The 16,790-nt window shown below is 36.4% G+C and overlaps 1 protein-coding gene across 2 annotated transcripts in view; it reads left to right on the top strand.

Annotated features, from left to right (window-relative positions):
- AHI1 (Abelson helper integration site 1) overlaps window positions 1-15,060 on the top strand; it is a 96,874-nt gene extending 81,814 nt beyond the window's left edge. For both annotated transcript variants that reach the window (XM_055810656.1, XM_055810657.1), the window contains exons 24-25: window positions 10,042-10,121; window positions 14,161-15,060. In XM_055810656.1, coding sequence (XP_055666631.1) covers window positions 10,042-10,121; window positions 14,161-14,380 — 300 coding nt within the window. In that variant the 3' untranslated portion in view covers window positions 14,381-15,060. The remainder of the gene's footprint in view (window positions 1-10,041; window positions 10,122-14,160) is intronic.
- The last annotated feature ends 1,730 nt before the right edge of the window (window positions 15,061-16,790 follow it).

Below are 16,790 nucleotides of genomic sequence, written 5' to 3'. Positions count from 1 at the left end.
TACAAAGCAGGCCAAGTGACTGTCACGTCTCCAGACAGAGTTTAGAAACTTTGCATAGCTCACTTTCCCCTTCTGTGAAGTAAGATTGATGATTGTCTTAAAATATGGGATACTTTGTAAGAAAAAAAAAAAAAAAAAAGTAACAGAAACATAACTTACTTCAAAAGTTACTTTTATTCAGATTTCTTTCAAATGGCTTGACTTTTCAATGTACCATGTACTTTTCTAAAATTTAATCTATATTTTGCATCTGATTTGCAAGACTCAAAGCATATGCTGTGTTCTAAGGTAAATTTTTTCATTTTTTCATAGGATTTATCTAATCTTTACATAATATATATTGCAGTGTTCAAGGCTGAAACACTCAAAGCTACTTCTATTAACGTTTTTTCTGTAACTTTTGTTTTTCTTAGGTGACTAGAGAGACATAGCATTTAATAAATTATTGAGTACGGATTACTCACATTGCGGTCTTGTTAAAGCCAGCGGTCTTGTTGAAGCCAACTGCTATAAATCGAAATGCTAAGTGTTTTCTTTCTGACTATATTTGAAAAACGAAATTATTCACTACACTAAGTAGTAATTAATCTGAAGTATCTCTTTTACCTCTTTGTAGCTGAGAAACTCATAGCAAAACCTCTGTCCAAGAAAGACAAGGGTGCATTACTTCCAGATACTTCTGTAAAGGCAGATTGGAACAATTATGGGGAAAAAATACAAATTACTGGAAAGCATGAAGATTTCGTTCTTATATTGTCTGCATTGCTGGAGGCAAGGAAGGTATCCCAGAGGGAATATGTTGTTGTACTCACCCAGTTTCGCTTATACCTAGATTAAAAAAGGGAGAAGAGCTGAGATACTTCTAGTCATTAAAGACTTGATCATTTTTATCCACATCTTTTTTTCTGCTTTAATCTAATAGGAATCTAGTTGACTTACTGGATCAAAATAATAGTTTAAAATATTAAAATTATTATATAAAAATAATAGTTTTATGTATACTAACTAATGTTACTAACTTTTATAACAAGTATTTATTATTCAACTCTGTGAGAAGTAGCACTTTGAATTAAAATGGATGCGTATTTAATGATTAGTCAGAATTGTGTAGTCTGTATAGTACATACAGATATTCAAAAGACATAATGAAAAAAGTGTACAATAACAGTCCAAAACTAAACAAATATGTTGCTTTTTATCTGGCACGGCATCGAAGTTCACTACAAAATCATAGAGTCCAGAGAAAAGCATTGAAACATTTACAAGGCCTGGAAAAAGTGATGTTAGAGGATATACTTTAGAAGATTAAACTAGCCAAGAATGAGCAGCAAAGAGAGTGCATAAAATAGTACATGATGTAGAGAGGTAAACTGGATGCACTCCTTTTTTCTTTTTTTTTTTTTTTCCCTTCTGCTGTTAACAAGATCAGGGAACATTAAGCTGGAATGGAACAGAGCTGATACTGGTAGAAGAAAATTTTTGTTTATGTTGTGCTTAGTTAACCTGGTGAACCTAGCTACTACAAGACACTATTAAACCTATGCACTCAGAGATTAATTTTTTTAATAACAGTTTAGGGTGAGATTCCAAATGCATCTAAATGACTGGGAAACACAAATCTGCCTGATTTTTATTTTTTTTTATTTCAAGTTACATAAGCACCAAATAAATCACCAAGAAGATAGTGGGTTGAATCAAATGATGAATCATCTCTGTGTAATACTTGCAATGCCTTGAAGTGTGGCGGTTTTACAAAAGCTGCAGAGTGCTGCATAGAAGAAACAAATTGTCATTCTGCTGTTTGTAATAATAAAGGAAAGTCCTACACTGCTTTGGCTTTGGGCAATACCAGATACTTCTGAGACAAAACTGCGAAGACGACCACTGAAGGGGCTGATCAGTTATGGCAGTTCCTGTGTTGCAGCAGTGACACAGCAACTTTTCTTCCTATTCCTTTCATTTTTTTTCAGTATAAGAGCTGATGGAAGGAAATGCCAATTTCTTTTATACGGGAAAGAAGAAAAATCATAATTTTGTAATACCCTATGGTGTTTTTTTTAATTTGGCAGAAAATGAAGCTTTTTTTTTAATCAAAAAAATATTTATTGAATAATTAAGTTGTTACCACCAGAAGAAAATATAATTGATTTTTTTGGTTGTGTTTGGGTTTTGGCCACAAGCATGTTTTCAAAAATATTTATTTATATCCAGGTCTGCAATATCTATTGTTCTTTCTGTATTTTTTGAGGAATAGTTAAATACTTAGCTTTGTTAAGACTGCAAAACACAGTTACTGTGAAAATCATTGTAGCAGTTACTTGTGAGATTTGCTACAAGACTAAATAGAGCACTTAAAACCATAGAAGTATTCTACATTTTAATTACTGAGAATACCAGATGTCGATTTAAAAATAGTTTTCCAACTGCATATAGTATAAATGCATATTTAGCTAATTGTCAAAATTTTATGAGTGAATGAAATGGAATCATTAACATTAGAAGAAGGTGTAATACTCAAGATCCAATATTAATCTTTGCAAATAATAAAAGAAAGTTGTAGTTCAAAGAACCTGCTTTCAAAATGCTTTCTGCCATCAGCTTTGCGTTCATAACATAATAAGTTTATGCAAACCTTGTTTTCCTGCCTTATGAGTTACTTAACTCCTGAGCCACAAAATTAGGTCATAATCATCTTTAATTACTACATACATCTAAACTGCCAATAGAAATTTCATGGAGTGAAGTTTTCACTGCACTGGTGAAGAATCCCAGGAAACAGAGATGGACCTGTCATCTGGCTGCTCCGGTGAATGTGCTGGTTTCAGGTTCCTTAAGAGGAAAGCAGAAAAGACAGGGATTCACATAGGGTTGTGTCAGAAACCAGAATTCAGGTTTTGCAAAATTTTGGTAAATCAGAAATGTTTCAAAATCGATGGAGTGTCTTGGGGGCGAGGGGGGGGGGGGGAGGGGGGTGGCAGTCAGAAATGTTCTGCTGCCTATAAAATCTTACAAATACGTTTTATAATTCAAGGTGGCCTACCACTCTCTACATAAAATGCATCTAATTAGATTATGAATGTTAAGTATTCAGTTCTACATTATGTGAGAATACTGGGAAGTAGTAATAGACAAAAACAAAGCAGTAATTTAAAATTTCCATTTAAAGTGTAAGAAAATATTCTTTCTGATGTATTTATCTTTGAAAAATTATGTTAAGGTGTAAAATAATGCAAATGTGAAATAAAAAGCATGATAAGAAAAGGGTTACCTTGAGGAACTACATCATTGCACAATTGCACAATTTGGATAACCTACACAGAGATCATCAAAACTTGATTCCACGTATGTTTAAACAAAGTTTGGAGTTATCACTCTTCACATAAATAATTCATGTTCTCATTCTTCTTGCCCTAGAGCAGGTTGTTGTCAAACTTTCTGCATACTTAGCTTAGTGTGTCTGAAACTAACCTGCCAAGTAATTGATACTTTTCCCGTGGGCTTGAGCTGATTCGATGTGAGTGTTTTCGTGGGCTGAAGATTTATTAGATCTAAAAATTACAAAAGCATAGAAAACATGCTCAAAAATATTTCCAAAAATACTAGCTAGAAATTTTTCTATTAGTTTCATCAAAAATGTTCATTTTATGGTTTGTGCAGTTTCTGTTTTCTCCTTTAGTGGCACCTTTCTTCACATTACTGGGGAACACTTCAGTGACTGGTTATCTTTTAGGAAGAGGAGGGACTAGGAAGATATGATAATGCTAACGAAGGAAACAGTAAAGGATTGGTGTGATGGAACTCTTACAGAGAATAGAGCTGAACACTTACAACACGTCGTGAAGTGTGCTCATTTTCAAGGTTCAGAGAGGTTGCGGGCCCAAAAAGATGTGATATTGAATTGAATTAGAATGTATTATAGTACAGTTCATAATTCTGGGCTTCATTCGTGCCTAAGGTGATTACAGATCTGTCTTTCTAAAGGCACTGACATCAGGGCTGAAAGAAACTATGCTTTTCTAGAATCAGTCTGCAAAGCTGCGCTGTGGTCTTCCACATAAACTGTTGAATAGACATTATAAAATAGATGCATCTTTGCAAATCCTACTTTTGAAGTAGTAATTACTTTGATTGTTCTTGAAGAAATCCTTCTTCTGAAGGAAATGTTACTATGCTATCATCCATGAGGAATGGACCATTTTCCTTAAATGTTGCCCGACGTTAACATATTTCATCTTTTTAGTTCTGTAGTTTCCTATTTTTAGATATTCTGTTTTCCCTTTAAAATGTAGTTTGTACTGTTCAAGTTTAATTACTGTCTTAAGCATATGTGGGGCTACTTTATTTGTAAGCTGGTAGCTCTTCTTTTCCAACTCCAGAACCACCTCTGTGGTTCCTAATGAGTTCTGTCTCAAAAATTGTTTACATCTGTGTCTATAGTATTAAGTCATTGGAAGAAAAAGTACCTGGTTTATAATCAAATTAATACCTGTTGGGGAAAAAAGAAAAGATGAAATTACATCGATCGTCATTCACTGTAAGTGACTCGTCTGTTTAAATATAGGTAGAATCAGGCTGAGGCACTGAACTGGTCAAGCAGAACCAAAAATACTATTAAGAACACTTACATTAAGGTAGCTTTCAGGAGCAAGGTAACTTCTCTCTTCCCTGTGGTTTTCTCCTTGGGTCCTCATAGCCTCTTTCTGAACAGGACTGAACTTTTAAAATGTAAATTTTAATGCAAAGCTGTAACCGCAGATAAATTCCCAGAGGCCAAGACTTCAAGAGGGAAAACTGCTGTTCTAAACCGTAGTGCTTCAGTCTGAAATATCTTGTCTCCACTCTTCCTCCTCTTTCTTTTGTTGTCCCTCAAATAGCTGTTTGAATTCTGAGGTGCAGTATTTGTCAATGTTGAGCTACAACTACAGTTTTCACCCACCATATATCCTGCTGGTCTCTCCTAGCCCTGAACAGGTCTGGGATTTTGTTGTTTCAAAGCCAAAATCAGGCAAAGTCCTCTCTGCATGTGGCTCTAGCATTCGTAGATGGAGAACCTAGTGTGTGTTGGCTTAGTCCTAAACACTTCAGTGGTTTAGCTGTTTTTTATGGGAAAGACAGAATTTCATGCCAATGTCTCTGTTGTATGTGGTTCTGCTAGATACAACTATGTTAATACTGTTAGACGTAAGGGTTACAATATGGTTAATCTGAATTAGCTAGGCTTGTTCTTTAACAACACTAGAAAGGGGGGAAAGCAATTACAAATAAATTGCATTTTAAATAGGAAGGTCATGGCAAAAGGAAAATATGTAATTCTGCTAGCAGAGCTCCCTGTCAGTTGTTCATTTAATGGGGAAATGTTTGCAAGAGTACAGAACAGCAGCAAAGAAAATGATGAGTTGTGTGTGGTGTCACAGCATTTCTCCCAAACATGACTCAGAACAGTTTTGGCAGGTGGCATCAACATGGTTCTCGGGAGTAAAGTAAATTGCTATAAATCTTTTACCCATGGACAATGTAATAAAAAACAAAATACAAACTTAATACTGAGTTTAACATTCTAAAGACTAGTCTGAAAAGACACAGACACGTATTTGTTCTTGCCATCTGTGATCTAACGAGTCTTTAATTAGATCAAGTTCTGTAGAAACAGCTTCTGTGGGAGGGTTCCCCTGTGCAGAGTGAGCAGGCTGTAGAGGAAGTGCATTTACTTTCATGGCTTTAAAACCTAAACAGACTGTCTGCACCTCTTCGTTCTGTCAGTCTGTCTCTTAGTCTGTCAGAGAACCTCTGCAGACCATTAGTCTTAGAGTCAACTCTGCACAGCCTAGAAGAAAGCACTACCAAAGGTGAAGACTTGGGATGAGACTTTGTCCCAGATACTTCTTTTAGATGCCCTCTGCTTCGGGTTTTGCTAGGAAGTGTGTTGTGATTCCTATGATTGTTTCCAGAAGTTGCAGAGGGAGAGTTTAGTACTTGACTTACTGCTGTGGATTCTACAGCAGGGGTCAGGAACTAATATGCTTTTGTGTATTTAGCCTTTAAATTTTTTTTGCCTTGGTTGTTCCTCACGTGGCAACACTGAGACAATGTTAAGTATCAAAAAAGGAGCTGTAAAGCAAGCCAAGCCTTCTAGAAAAGGAAGGCATATATTTTATTACTCTTTTTATTTTTATGATTGTAAACAAAGCAAAAGAAACTTCAGAAAATCTAAGCTTCTACAGTTGATATGAACTTATGTTCTCTCCTTCTGGTGAGCTGTATCTTTCAAAGGGTGGAGAATTAGAATGCGGCAACAAAATTGAACACCATTAGTGGCACACTGTACAAAGGAGCTCGTGTTTTGTACAAGGTTCAGTATTTGTTCTTGTGAACAGAAAAGCTCAAGATAATTATAGTATCTGAAACATTAATTATTTCTTTAAACAGAGCCCTAATAATTCTGTATTCATATTTAAGCTTTGCAATCTGGATGAATTTAATAACTAACACCATATCTGTTACAACACTAGATTTGCTAAATCTTAGTACAGACACAGTGACAATAGCACAGAGCTCTTCGGAGCTTCCTGGGAGATCTGTCCATGCATAACAAGTGGTCAGCAGGTTTGGAAATGGGGAAAGAAAAGATCGCCAGCCTCTTCAGCCCTCCATACTCTAGACTTACGTGGCTTGCTCCTTACATCAGCATGTCCCTGATGCATTCTCAGTGTCTAAGTGTAACCACTACCTCCTTAGCCAAATAGCTCCTGCCCGTTTTCCCAGCCTCCACTCACTCGTTCGCAGTGCTCCTGCTGCTACTTCATCCCCATGTTGCAGCAGTTCTTGCACTGCCACCTTGCATCTGCTGCTGGCCCTGCTTGTTCCTCCCATCCCTGGGCTGGGAAAAGTAGTTCAAGGAGTGGGGTAAGAAGGTCGCAAAGGTATGTGGGCTGGACAAGAGAAGATAGTGGCAGACACATCTGCTTCAAAAAGATCTAGTGTCTAGTTCCTACCTCATTATATGCTTGAAAGTTTGTAAGAATAAGGTAAGAAAGCTATCGTGCTCGAACAGTACTCTTGGGAATTGGGAGTCTGTCCCTACAGACCCTAGGAATTCTCATTAGTTGCCACGTCAGGTGAACACAGCTATTTGAATGTCTCTAATTGTGTGCTTTTTTTCCTTTGGTATTCATGCTGAAATGCTGTGCTTGAGCATATGAAAGCCTATGTGATGAGTTGTTTTTAAAACAGATCATAAGAACCTTCAGTTAGACAGCTTAATTATAGTGGATACTTTAATCTTCTAACTGTAAAACAAGGATAATTTCCTGTGTTTTGGTGTCTGAAAGTGTAAAAAACTTAGTCCATTTTTTATAAGATAAGTCAGTCTTCTGTAGTGGCACTTAAGAGAATTCTACTAGACTGTTCTCTGGAAAGGTCCATATTTGATTATAGTATTAGTAAAATGTAGAGATTCTGTAATATTTACTTAAAAGGGAAGGTAAAAAGCCTACTTCAACATCATTCACAGAGGATTTTCAAAAAGATTTCGTTTTGACTGCAAGTGAAGTAAATTCATGATTGTATATGGCAAGGAACCACAAGTTTACAAATGCTGAAGGAAATGTTAACTACTTAGAGTCATTCCCTTTACAGCACTCTCTTGTATTATACTTCATATTAGTGGGACTATGTTTCTTTCTTTTGTGTTTACTTTTACCATTGACTTAGTCTCAAGTTTATTAACAAGGATTTTGTGTGTGAAGTAGAATTTTTTCCTGGTCCCGCCAATGCTACATCATTATATTCTAAATAGTCTTGAGTGTGTCTAAAATAATTCAGCAAAAAAAAATTTGTTTTTTCAATTTTTCAAATCCAAAGTGGTTTTTGAGCAGACTAATTCTAATGACTAATGCTTGAACATGGTGGTTGTGGGCAGTGTGCTTATATGAATTCAGTAAACTCAGTAAGTCAATGGGAGCTTGATCCTGTTTCTTCTAAGTCAACAGAACAATACTATTAAACTAACAAAATAATACTAGGGAATGGGACCGAGACAAAAAAGTTCAAATCTAATTCAACTACTAACATTGACTAGATTTTTTTTTCTAATTAATTCCGTTTAGTTTAAGAAAGTAATTGAACTGTTCAAGGCCTAAAACTAAGGTTTGGGAGATATAGATTGTGATTCCAATACAGTCTTCATTTGTGTGTGCCAAGAAAATTTTAATCTGTGCCTCACTTTACTCCAAATTAAAATTGGACAATAGTACTTGATGAGGAAATGTTAAGTTTTATTCATCAGGGCTTTGAAATCTGTGATGGATTAGTTTAGTGTCTGGAAACAAAGTATTTTTGTTCCATTTTAAAATGCCGAAACTAATGCTTAAGTGATAAAAAGAACTGCTGTGAAGCAGCCCTCTGTTTTCTCTCTTTAAGCATTAAATATGGAGGGACCACAGTATGCTTTGCCTGTGAGCTCACACAAAATGAAACAAACAATTGGCAAGCTAGAGCATCAAGAACTGTAATTAGCTTTTTTCTCTGTTGCTTGTAGAAAGCCCTTGTTGACTTTGTGGTTACTCTCCAGAGCTGCTGAATGATGCTGTGTGAGCTTCCTAATACTGCTCATTTTTAACTGGGGTTTTAGAGACAGTAATGCCACTAACTGGCTGTTTTTTGAACCAATTCAGGCTTATAGCAGAACATTAAACATCTTTCTTACAAGCAGATGAGTACCTCTGTGCTTGGCAGAACTGGATGGTCTGATGCTTTTAACACTAAGGCTATTTGAGAAATTCAGAAACAATGTAGTAGGTTTTGCTTTAGGCTGACCGTGAATCTGAAGTTCAGCTAACAGTCTTAAAATCATAAACAAGGGCCAAGGTTTGAGGGTTTAGTTTCAAGCCTGTTCTCCTTTACTCCCTGAAAAAAATCTTATTTTGGGGGAAGTACTAGAATCTAATTTCTCCCTATCTTCTCTGGCCTAGGGCTCCAGACTTTTTCACCTGCTTTCCAAGGTCTTCATAGGAACCAGTCCCTGCTCTTACAATGCCTGCCTGGATATAACTTGTTCTTTCATGCACGCCATACCAAACGGACACTGACAGAGCCTAGCTGTCCTGTCAACCTGAAGCAGAGCTCCACAATGGTTTCTCACTGACAGCGTTGTGATACTAGGTCTGAACCTACAGTGTGCTGCACTGCTTTCGTGGTGCTCCATAGGCCTGAAGTTCATGGTTGAATGTGTGGTTTATGCTTGGTTCCAGAAAGGCAAATTTTGAAAGAGACATAAGGCCTATCAGTTGTGTTGGCTTCTGCCCTCCGTGAAAATGAAAGCACGTGGGTCATTACCAGATACTTGTGAACAGCCTGTGTGGAAGAAGGTAGAGAAAATAATCTGACCCTGGAGACAGTAAACTCAGGAAGGGCAGTCACATTTCTTTATGGGAATTCTTGCAGTAGGTACGACCTGTTAGAATGAGAATAGGTTTGTTTGTAGAGAGACTGAGTTGCATGCTCCACTAATTTCATTAGAAATCAGAGAATTTCCTTAAACTCTTCCAGGTTTGTTGTTTTTTTTTTTATTTGGGTTTTGTTGGGGTTTTTTTAGCTCTGAATTATAAAGTAACCTGGAACGATTTGAACTGCTTTTGACTGAAACTTGCAGGCTTAAAAAATAGACAAGTTTCTCTTGTTAAACCTATGCAATAAGATGGCTTTTTAGTATTCTGTCTTTACTTATGTAGTAGGAGAAATAACTCTTGATTCTTTACAGACCATGTATGTTTTAAGCTGACTTCAAGCAGATTCATAACCTTTGGTTTCTACACATACCTGAAAACTCTTTATTTGCAAGTAACTTTTTTTTTTTTCCTTTTAAAGCAGGGTAGTGTTTCCTTGTTTGTAACCACATAGGAGTTAACATTTTATGGCTGATAGACATTCTTTTTCAAACGAGGTATATTCTCTCCTTATTCAGGAAGCTGGTGGGTTTTTGTACATGTGTTGGCCCCGTTGTCTGTCATTTTACCTTCCTGCTTCTTTTTTTTTCTTTTACAGACATCACCAGTCATCAGTAAATCAGGGGACCTAAAATTTAGCTCAGAATCTGACACAGATAGAGACTCACCTGCAACACGGTAAGCAGGAAATACTTAAAACAATTTGCAGTGTTACTTCTACAACTGTTGTTAGAAAACTGAGAAATGTTGCAAGGGTAATTTTGTTTTAGCAAGAAAAACAGTACTAGGGCAACGATTCAAAAAGCGCTTCACAATTGAAACGTGACAGAAATAACAGTTTGTATGTGTGTACACAGACACACTTCCTCGCCCAAAAGAGCAAGGACTATAATGTATGTAAGAATCGAAACTCAGGGATACGGGACTGCCCTGTGGCATCCCTTAGCTATGTATTAGGCTTTATTGCTACAAACTGCCAACTATTTTTGCACCTTCTAAAAATTAATTAGTGTAGATTGTGAAAGGTTGTCACATACTGAGATGATGCAAGCTAACATCTTTGTGACACTTGCATTTTTAAGAAATTATATGTATTTGTCATGTGAAAGCTGTAGGTAGATAAGATCTCAACATTTTAAACAAGAGCTTCCACAGTATCTTTAGCTATTGCAACCGTTTATACTTGAAAAAATACATCTGAAAATACATCCCGTGTTTGCCAATACAGGTATCTGTTATCTAAAGCAAAGTTATTTCACTATTGTTTTCCAGACTGGCCCCCTCCTCATGTAAATAATCTGTGCATATATGGTGTAGATGCAGATACATATCTAATTTTAATTTACCTTTAAATCTCAATTTTCTATCTCCACCTGTATCTAGATTTGAAAATATAAAATTATGAGTAGAAAGTTTAACCCTCAGGTATGATGAGGAATGGGCTTTGACAGAATTCAGTGTTGAATTTTGGGCATAACTATTCTGATAGGATGTACATTAAGGAAGGAAATGCCTTAAAAGCACAGTTACTGTGACAATTGATACGGTCTGTTGGAAGTGAGTATCAAAAATGTGGTATGACTCAACTCCATTAGTAGAACTTCAGGAAACACTTTGCGTGACCTTTCCAGGTCATCCACTGAAGAATGTGGGACCACAGATTTAAAATGTAGAATCACAAATGATTTAATCAAATTCAAGAATTTTGAGTTACGTCAAATGTGTAATACTCATTTTAATGGAAATTAAGGCTGTCCTGAGAAGAGGTCACACTTCAGTGTGATGCTGAAGACACAGAGCCCCCAAACTGCTTCAGTTACATTTCAGAAAGGTGAGAGAAGACACCTACATGCCTGAGTCACTTGAATGTGCTCCCTCCTCCTGAACTGTAAGAAGCAGAAGCATCATGGAGATGCCAGTCTGAAGTTATGCTTCATGTCATTGCTGTCCCATCTGGGCAAAGAGCACTATTGCAGAACCTCTTTCACAAGCTTTCAGGGTACTGAACCATTTATACCTGATCACTGCTGAGGGTGAATGGAAGATGCCATGATGCTATATTTTAAACTAATTTGAAAGGGAGGTAGATAAGCATGCCAGTCCTACAGTGCAGTATTTTCCTTCCATGTACAGGACATTCTAGGTTTTATTATGGTTTTGCTGTATTTTTTCCCAGTGCTTGTGTTTTGTCTGATGTGGAGAGGGCAGTTTTCACTGCATGTTTTAAGATAAGAATGCAAATCTGAGTAATGTCTACTCCTGATCTAAAGCTTGAATCTGAAAGTATGTACATTGCAGGCTCTTCCATGAACTACAACATAATGGAATGTGATTAACTTGTCTTTGTGATTATAACAGCGATTCCACGTACCACGTTGGTTTGAGGGTTGGTTTTTTTTGAAGACTACAGAGTTTTGCCTTATTTTGAGAGCTATAAGAGAGAAGGATCTTCTGGCATTTCTGATGCCACTAGTTAGAAAGACTGTTCCATATTTGTGTTTATAGGCTGTCTATATAGCACAGAGTAGATAACAAAATGTTTCAGAAACATGGTAGCGTATTTTTAATGAAAACTCTCACTTCTTTGTACCTGAAACAGTGACCCACAGGGGCTGTGACAGATCTGTAGGTTTCTTGTTCATTGTAGTTGGTATGTCTTAAAATATCCTTAAAAAATGACGCTCATGCAAGTGTTGTGATCTTAACTGGAAAAGTTTTCTACTTTAGCATCTAAAAGCACTATCAACATGACTTGTGATCCAGTCCAATCTGTTCTTAAATAGTTGCTCCACTTAGAACATTCTGCTATTTTCCTGTTTTCTGTGAAAATACACTTAATATCCATGTCAAATGCTAGTATATTATAGGAATTATGCAGTAAATAAACTTTGTAAGAATGAAGTGAGATGTAATTGCTAAGTACACACTTCCACTATGGAGAAGTGAAACTGACAGCACCTGCACAACTCGCTAGACCTTTATTTAAGCCTCCAGATGAATGATTGCTGTTTGGCCTATTAGAACAGTATTCATTAGGGCCACAATACCTGCTGTAAAAGAAAGTGAATGGCAAGCCCTTATGGCATGTCTATCTTTCAGAATTTCTGGATGGAAAGTACAGTTTTGCAATAGGAAAATAAATTTTATCCAAGATGGTAGTAGATTTTTATCTTAGCCAAGCAGTTAACCTATCTTCTGCAGACTTTAAAAGAAACAGAGAAACGGCCACATAATAGATGCTAAGTGAACCAAGGTTTTTATCTAGGTATCTCAAAGGTTTGATGCATCATCACATCTGGTGTTCAAATAATAAAGAGATGAAAGCTTCTCAAAATCTGAGTAGCTTTATACTGAAAATCCGCATAGCAACCTCACCCTTTGAATATTAATGAAACTATTTGTCAGGACAGACGTTTTCTCCTTAGATATATTCCTATTGTACGGTTTTGTTGAGCTACACTAGGTAGTGCTGTCTGCGTAAATTTACAAATGTTTACACATGAGACCCAGCTGAACACTCAGTTTGGTAGATTGGTACTTATACTGCTGAGTAATTATGATTTTGTACTCCTGCTTCCTCATGCAGCAGTACTTCTCAAATTGTTTCAGGAATCCTAATGCAGAAGGTCTTAAACTCCAGTGCCTTTTCCTTAGGATATTCCAGTATTAGAGCTGCAGCAATTCATTTTTCATGAATACACAATTTAGCTTAAAAAAACCCACCCAAAACTATAAGCAGATACTTATCAGTCCATTAGTAAGGCTGGTGTGTAAACATTTCCATCTATAAAATATTAGTACATTATGACAGTATCATCAACAGTAGTGCTCTGGCAGCACCCTTTTTGGGGGAACTGCGTACATCTCATTACATTCTTTAGTCTTGATTCATCCACTCGCTTATGTGTTTCAGCAGCATTCAGTGTAACAGTTCTGGTCACAAACCAAGACCTCTTTGTGCTACGCACAATACAAATTTTGAACAAAGACAGTACCTGCCCTTGAAAGGTTACAGCTGAAGTATTATTATGCATTTATAGTTTAATAAAGTTACACTTCTGCCAAGAACGGGAATTCATGGTTGAAGTGGTGTAACATCTGCATAATCCCTGGCATCATCTGCAAGACCAGTCTAATTCTCTTGTTAAAGGCACTAACTGGGAAAGATACAGGAGCTTGAGTGATGCTTTTGGCATTGTATGAAGTCTGGATAAGCATAAATAGACATTAAAGTGATTTCTGATTCTGTAAATCTGTCATAGTTCAGGTAAATTAAAATGGAAAACTTAATCTCATACAGTTTGCCTGCCTATCTTAGTCTTGTTGAATAAATAAACTAGGTGTCTGAGCTTAGGAAAGGGGGAAAAAAAATTGCAATGACTTTTATGAGAGGAAGAGTGTGGTAATTTGTATTTTTTAACTATATCTGTTGACTATTGATCAAGACTGGCTGATTTTTTTTTTTAAGATCATGAGCAGTTCTTTCCAAAGCAATGCTATGATAAAAAGTAGACAAGTGAAGTGGTCTCATATTTTGTCTTCATGGTTTTTCTGTCTTTGTTCTGCTGTGAAACATAGTTTTTGTAGCTGTTCCAGCATTGTACTCAAGAGGGACAGGCAGACAATTGCTCTAACAGATCAGCTGTGGGTGGAAAAAGCTCTAAATTTGGGCTAACTTTGTGTTTCTTTTACTCTTTTTATATCTACTTTTCTCTAGAGGTGCAAAGAAAAAGAAGAAAAAGATACAGAGGAATGAAAATCAGCACAACTTAATGGGTCTCGATACTCTTGTATCATCAGTTACAGCTAATGGTGTTGAAAAAAAATCTACAGCCCATGGGGTGGAACTGAAGAAGAAAAAGGCAGTGAGAGGCTCAAACTTAAGCAGAAATGGAAAGACAAATATTGCCTTTGAGCCTGAATGTTATGATGTATAGTCATAATTTAATTCCAGATATCGGTGTGATATTCAGCATACACATTGAAGACTGCAACTACAATCTCACTTCTAGGATTAACAAGAAAAAGAGAAATTAAAATATTCAAATATGCAAAATGGCACCAGTGTGGACTCCCCAGTGGTGTAAACATGTTTTGGGAGACTTTTGCCCTGAGTTGCTTGAAATCCATAGAACTTGACTGATCGGCTCCTCACTGGACTGGTATCATCTGAAACCATCAAATACAATGTTAACCAATTTAATATCTGATTACACTGTATCAGGCATTTCTGTAGACCGTAGATCAATCCATTGGGAGCAGAGACTCAAGTGACCATGGCTGATCTAGAGCAAAACAAGCTCAACCACTACATAAGTTACTAGATTAGCATAAATAGAGGAGTGTTCAGAATGGTAAAATTCCAAAGGAATGCTGACATTACAGGGTAGCTGAAAACATAAGCTTTTAAAAAATAATTTCCTGGCATCAGGTATTCACTTGGACTGCATTTTGCAGCTCTGAAGCAAAAATATGAGTAACCAGCTATGCAACTACACTGTCTTCAGTGGGACTACTCATGCTTACCAATGTAAATAAGTGTTGCAAATTCCAGGCAGTTATATTTTTCAAATGAGGGGTTTTGCACATAATAAAGATGCATCGCAATTTTGACAGAGTTTCTGCGTCCTTTGGCAACAGTCTTGCCAAATATACTTTCTTTTGTCTGAATGAAATATTTCATATCAGTCTGTGTTGTTTGTTTTACTTGTAGTCTTTATCCATTTTAAGTGTCATTAACCTATTTTTTTAAAATTAGTATTATGTTGTGAACTTTTACTAATGACCTCACTAATTATCTACAGTGCTTTCTCTCAGTTAGTGTTGGTATTTTTTCTGGCTGATGATGTCCAGTTTATTTTTACTCTGCTAGGAAATTCTTCCTCCTCCCCCTCTGAAGCAATAAATAACATAAAATTAGAAAGCCCTTATTTAGTAGACAGGGCACTTGATTCCATTAAAAAAAGAAGTGAGAATAACAATGTTGGGCACTGATGTGTGAAATGCACCCAGATGCGGAGGACTGGTTACTATATATTGTAATATCTTCCCTGCACATGTTTTAAAGCCAGAAAAATCTGTGAACTGGTTTCTTTTGAGTAAAACACAGCAGCAAATACTCTTTCTTGGCCCCATTGGTAATTGTTCTTTGCTAACAGTCCTAGCTTTGCTTTGCATAGAGCGTGTGTATGGGGTCTTCCCCCCAAATGTTGCTTGCATATGCATACTGGAAACTTATTAATGTCTCTTTCCCCAGTCAGAGGTGGTGTAAAATTATCTTTGTCCTGGGACTGCCTGATTCTAAGCAAGGCTCCTAGCCTCTTATCTCTCTGCTTCTGCAATATATTCCAACTCATCACTGTGTGACATGTGGGATTTAAAGATTTTTATAAGAAAAAGATCTCAATTTCTTATAATCTTCCATTTCTTAAAGTGTCCTGGGTCACATTTAAAATAAGGGCAGACCATGACATCAGGCTCCACGTCAGGGAGAGCTGAGTAGTATCCAAGATCTGGGAGCTCATTGGAAAGCATTGTAAAATGTTAATTTGGCATTGTGGACACTGAAGACAGAAATAACACTTCAGATAAACACCACAGAGAGATGGTAGTTCTAATCAAAGGCACAGCACCTCTTTTCATGCTTGCGAACTAGGGCTCCAATTATGTTCACTGCTCTGAAGCTGAATAGAGCTGCTTTGCCACACTTTCCAAATTGAGAGGAGAGGCAGCAGTAGTGTCTTCCAAGGCACAGTTCCAAATAACAATTAAGCAGAAGGAATCAGATAAGAGCCAAATATGAAAATGCAGGGAGTTGAAAATAAACTTTTCATAATGTTTTCTTGTAATTGCAATAACTTTTGTTTTGGTTTTATAATTTTTTTCCCTCACTACCCATAACCATGGTTGGTTGGAAACTTGTATTCCTTTATACTGTGTCACTGTGGTACTAGAGTTTTCTGGATTCATGTAACATAAAATGAACAAAAAGATCTGAAATTTAAAAAAAAGAAAGTCTACAAGATTTTTCAGTATTAAAATTGGAACGTTCAGTCCAAAAATCTCTTAAATTATAAACGTAGCATAATGGCAAAGACAGTTCTTACCTTTTGTTCAGAAATATGGCTGATACTTATTTTAAGAAAAACAGCTTTTCTCTTCAGTGTTAGTAGGTTCTTTATTCTTCAGACATTGCTTTTGGGATTTTAAATTTACAAGAAAGGATAAAACTTTTAAACAGCTGGGATTAGGGTAATGGTTTTAAAAAAATAAGGATTTAAACTGTATGTAATGCTATTTGTTTCTGTGTTAATGCAGCCTGCGTATCTCTTAAAATCACTTTAAAAT

This window comes from Falco peregrinus, chromosome 7, assembly GCF_023634155.1.
Source record: "Falco peregrinus isolate bFalPer1 chromosome 7, bFalPer1.pri, whole genome shotgun sequence".
In the NCBI taxonomy this organism is placed as follows: domain Eukaryota; kingdom Metazoa; phylum Chordata; class Aves; order Falconiformes; family Falconidae; genus Falco; species Falco peregrinus.
Note: the sequence above shows the minus strand (reverse complement) of the source record. Positions and strands in the feature narration are given on the sequence as shown.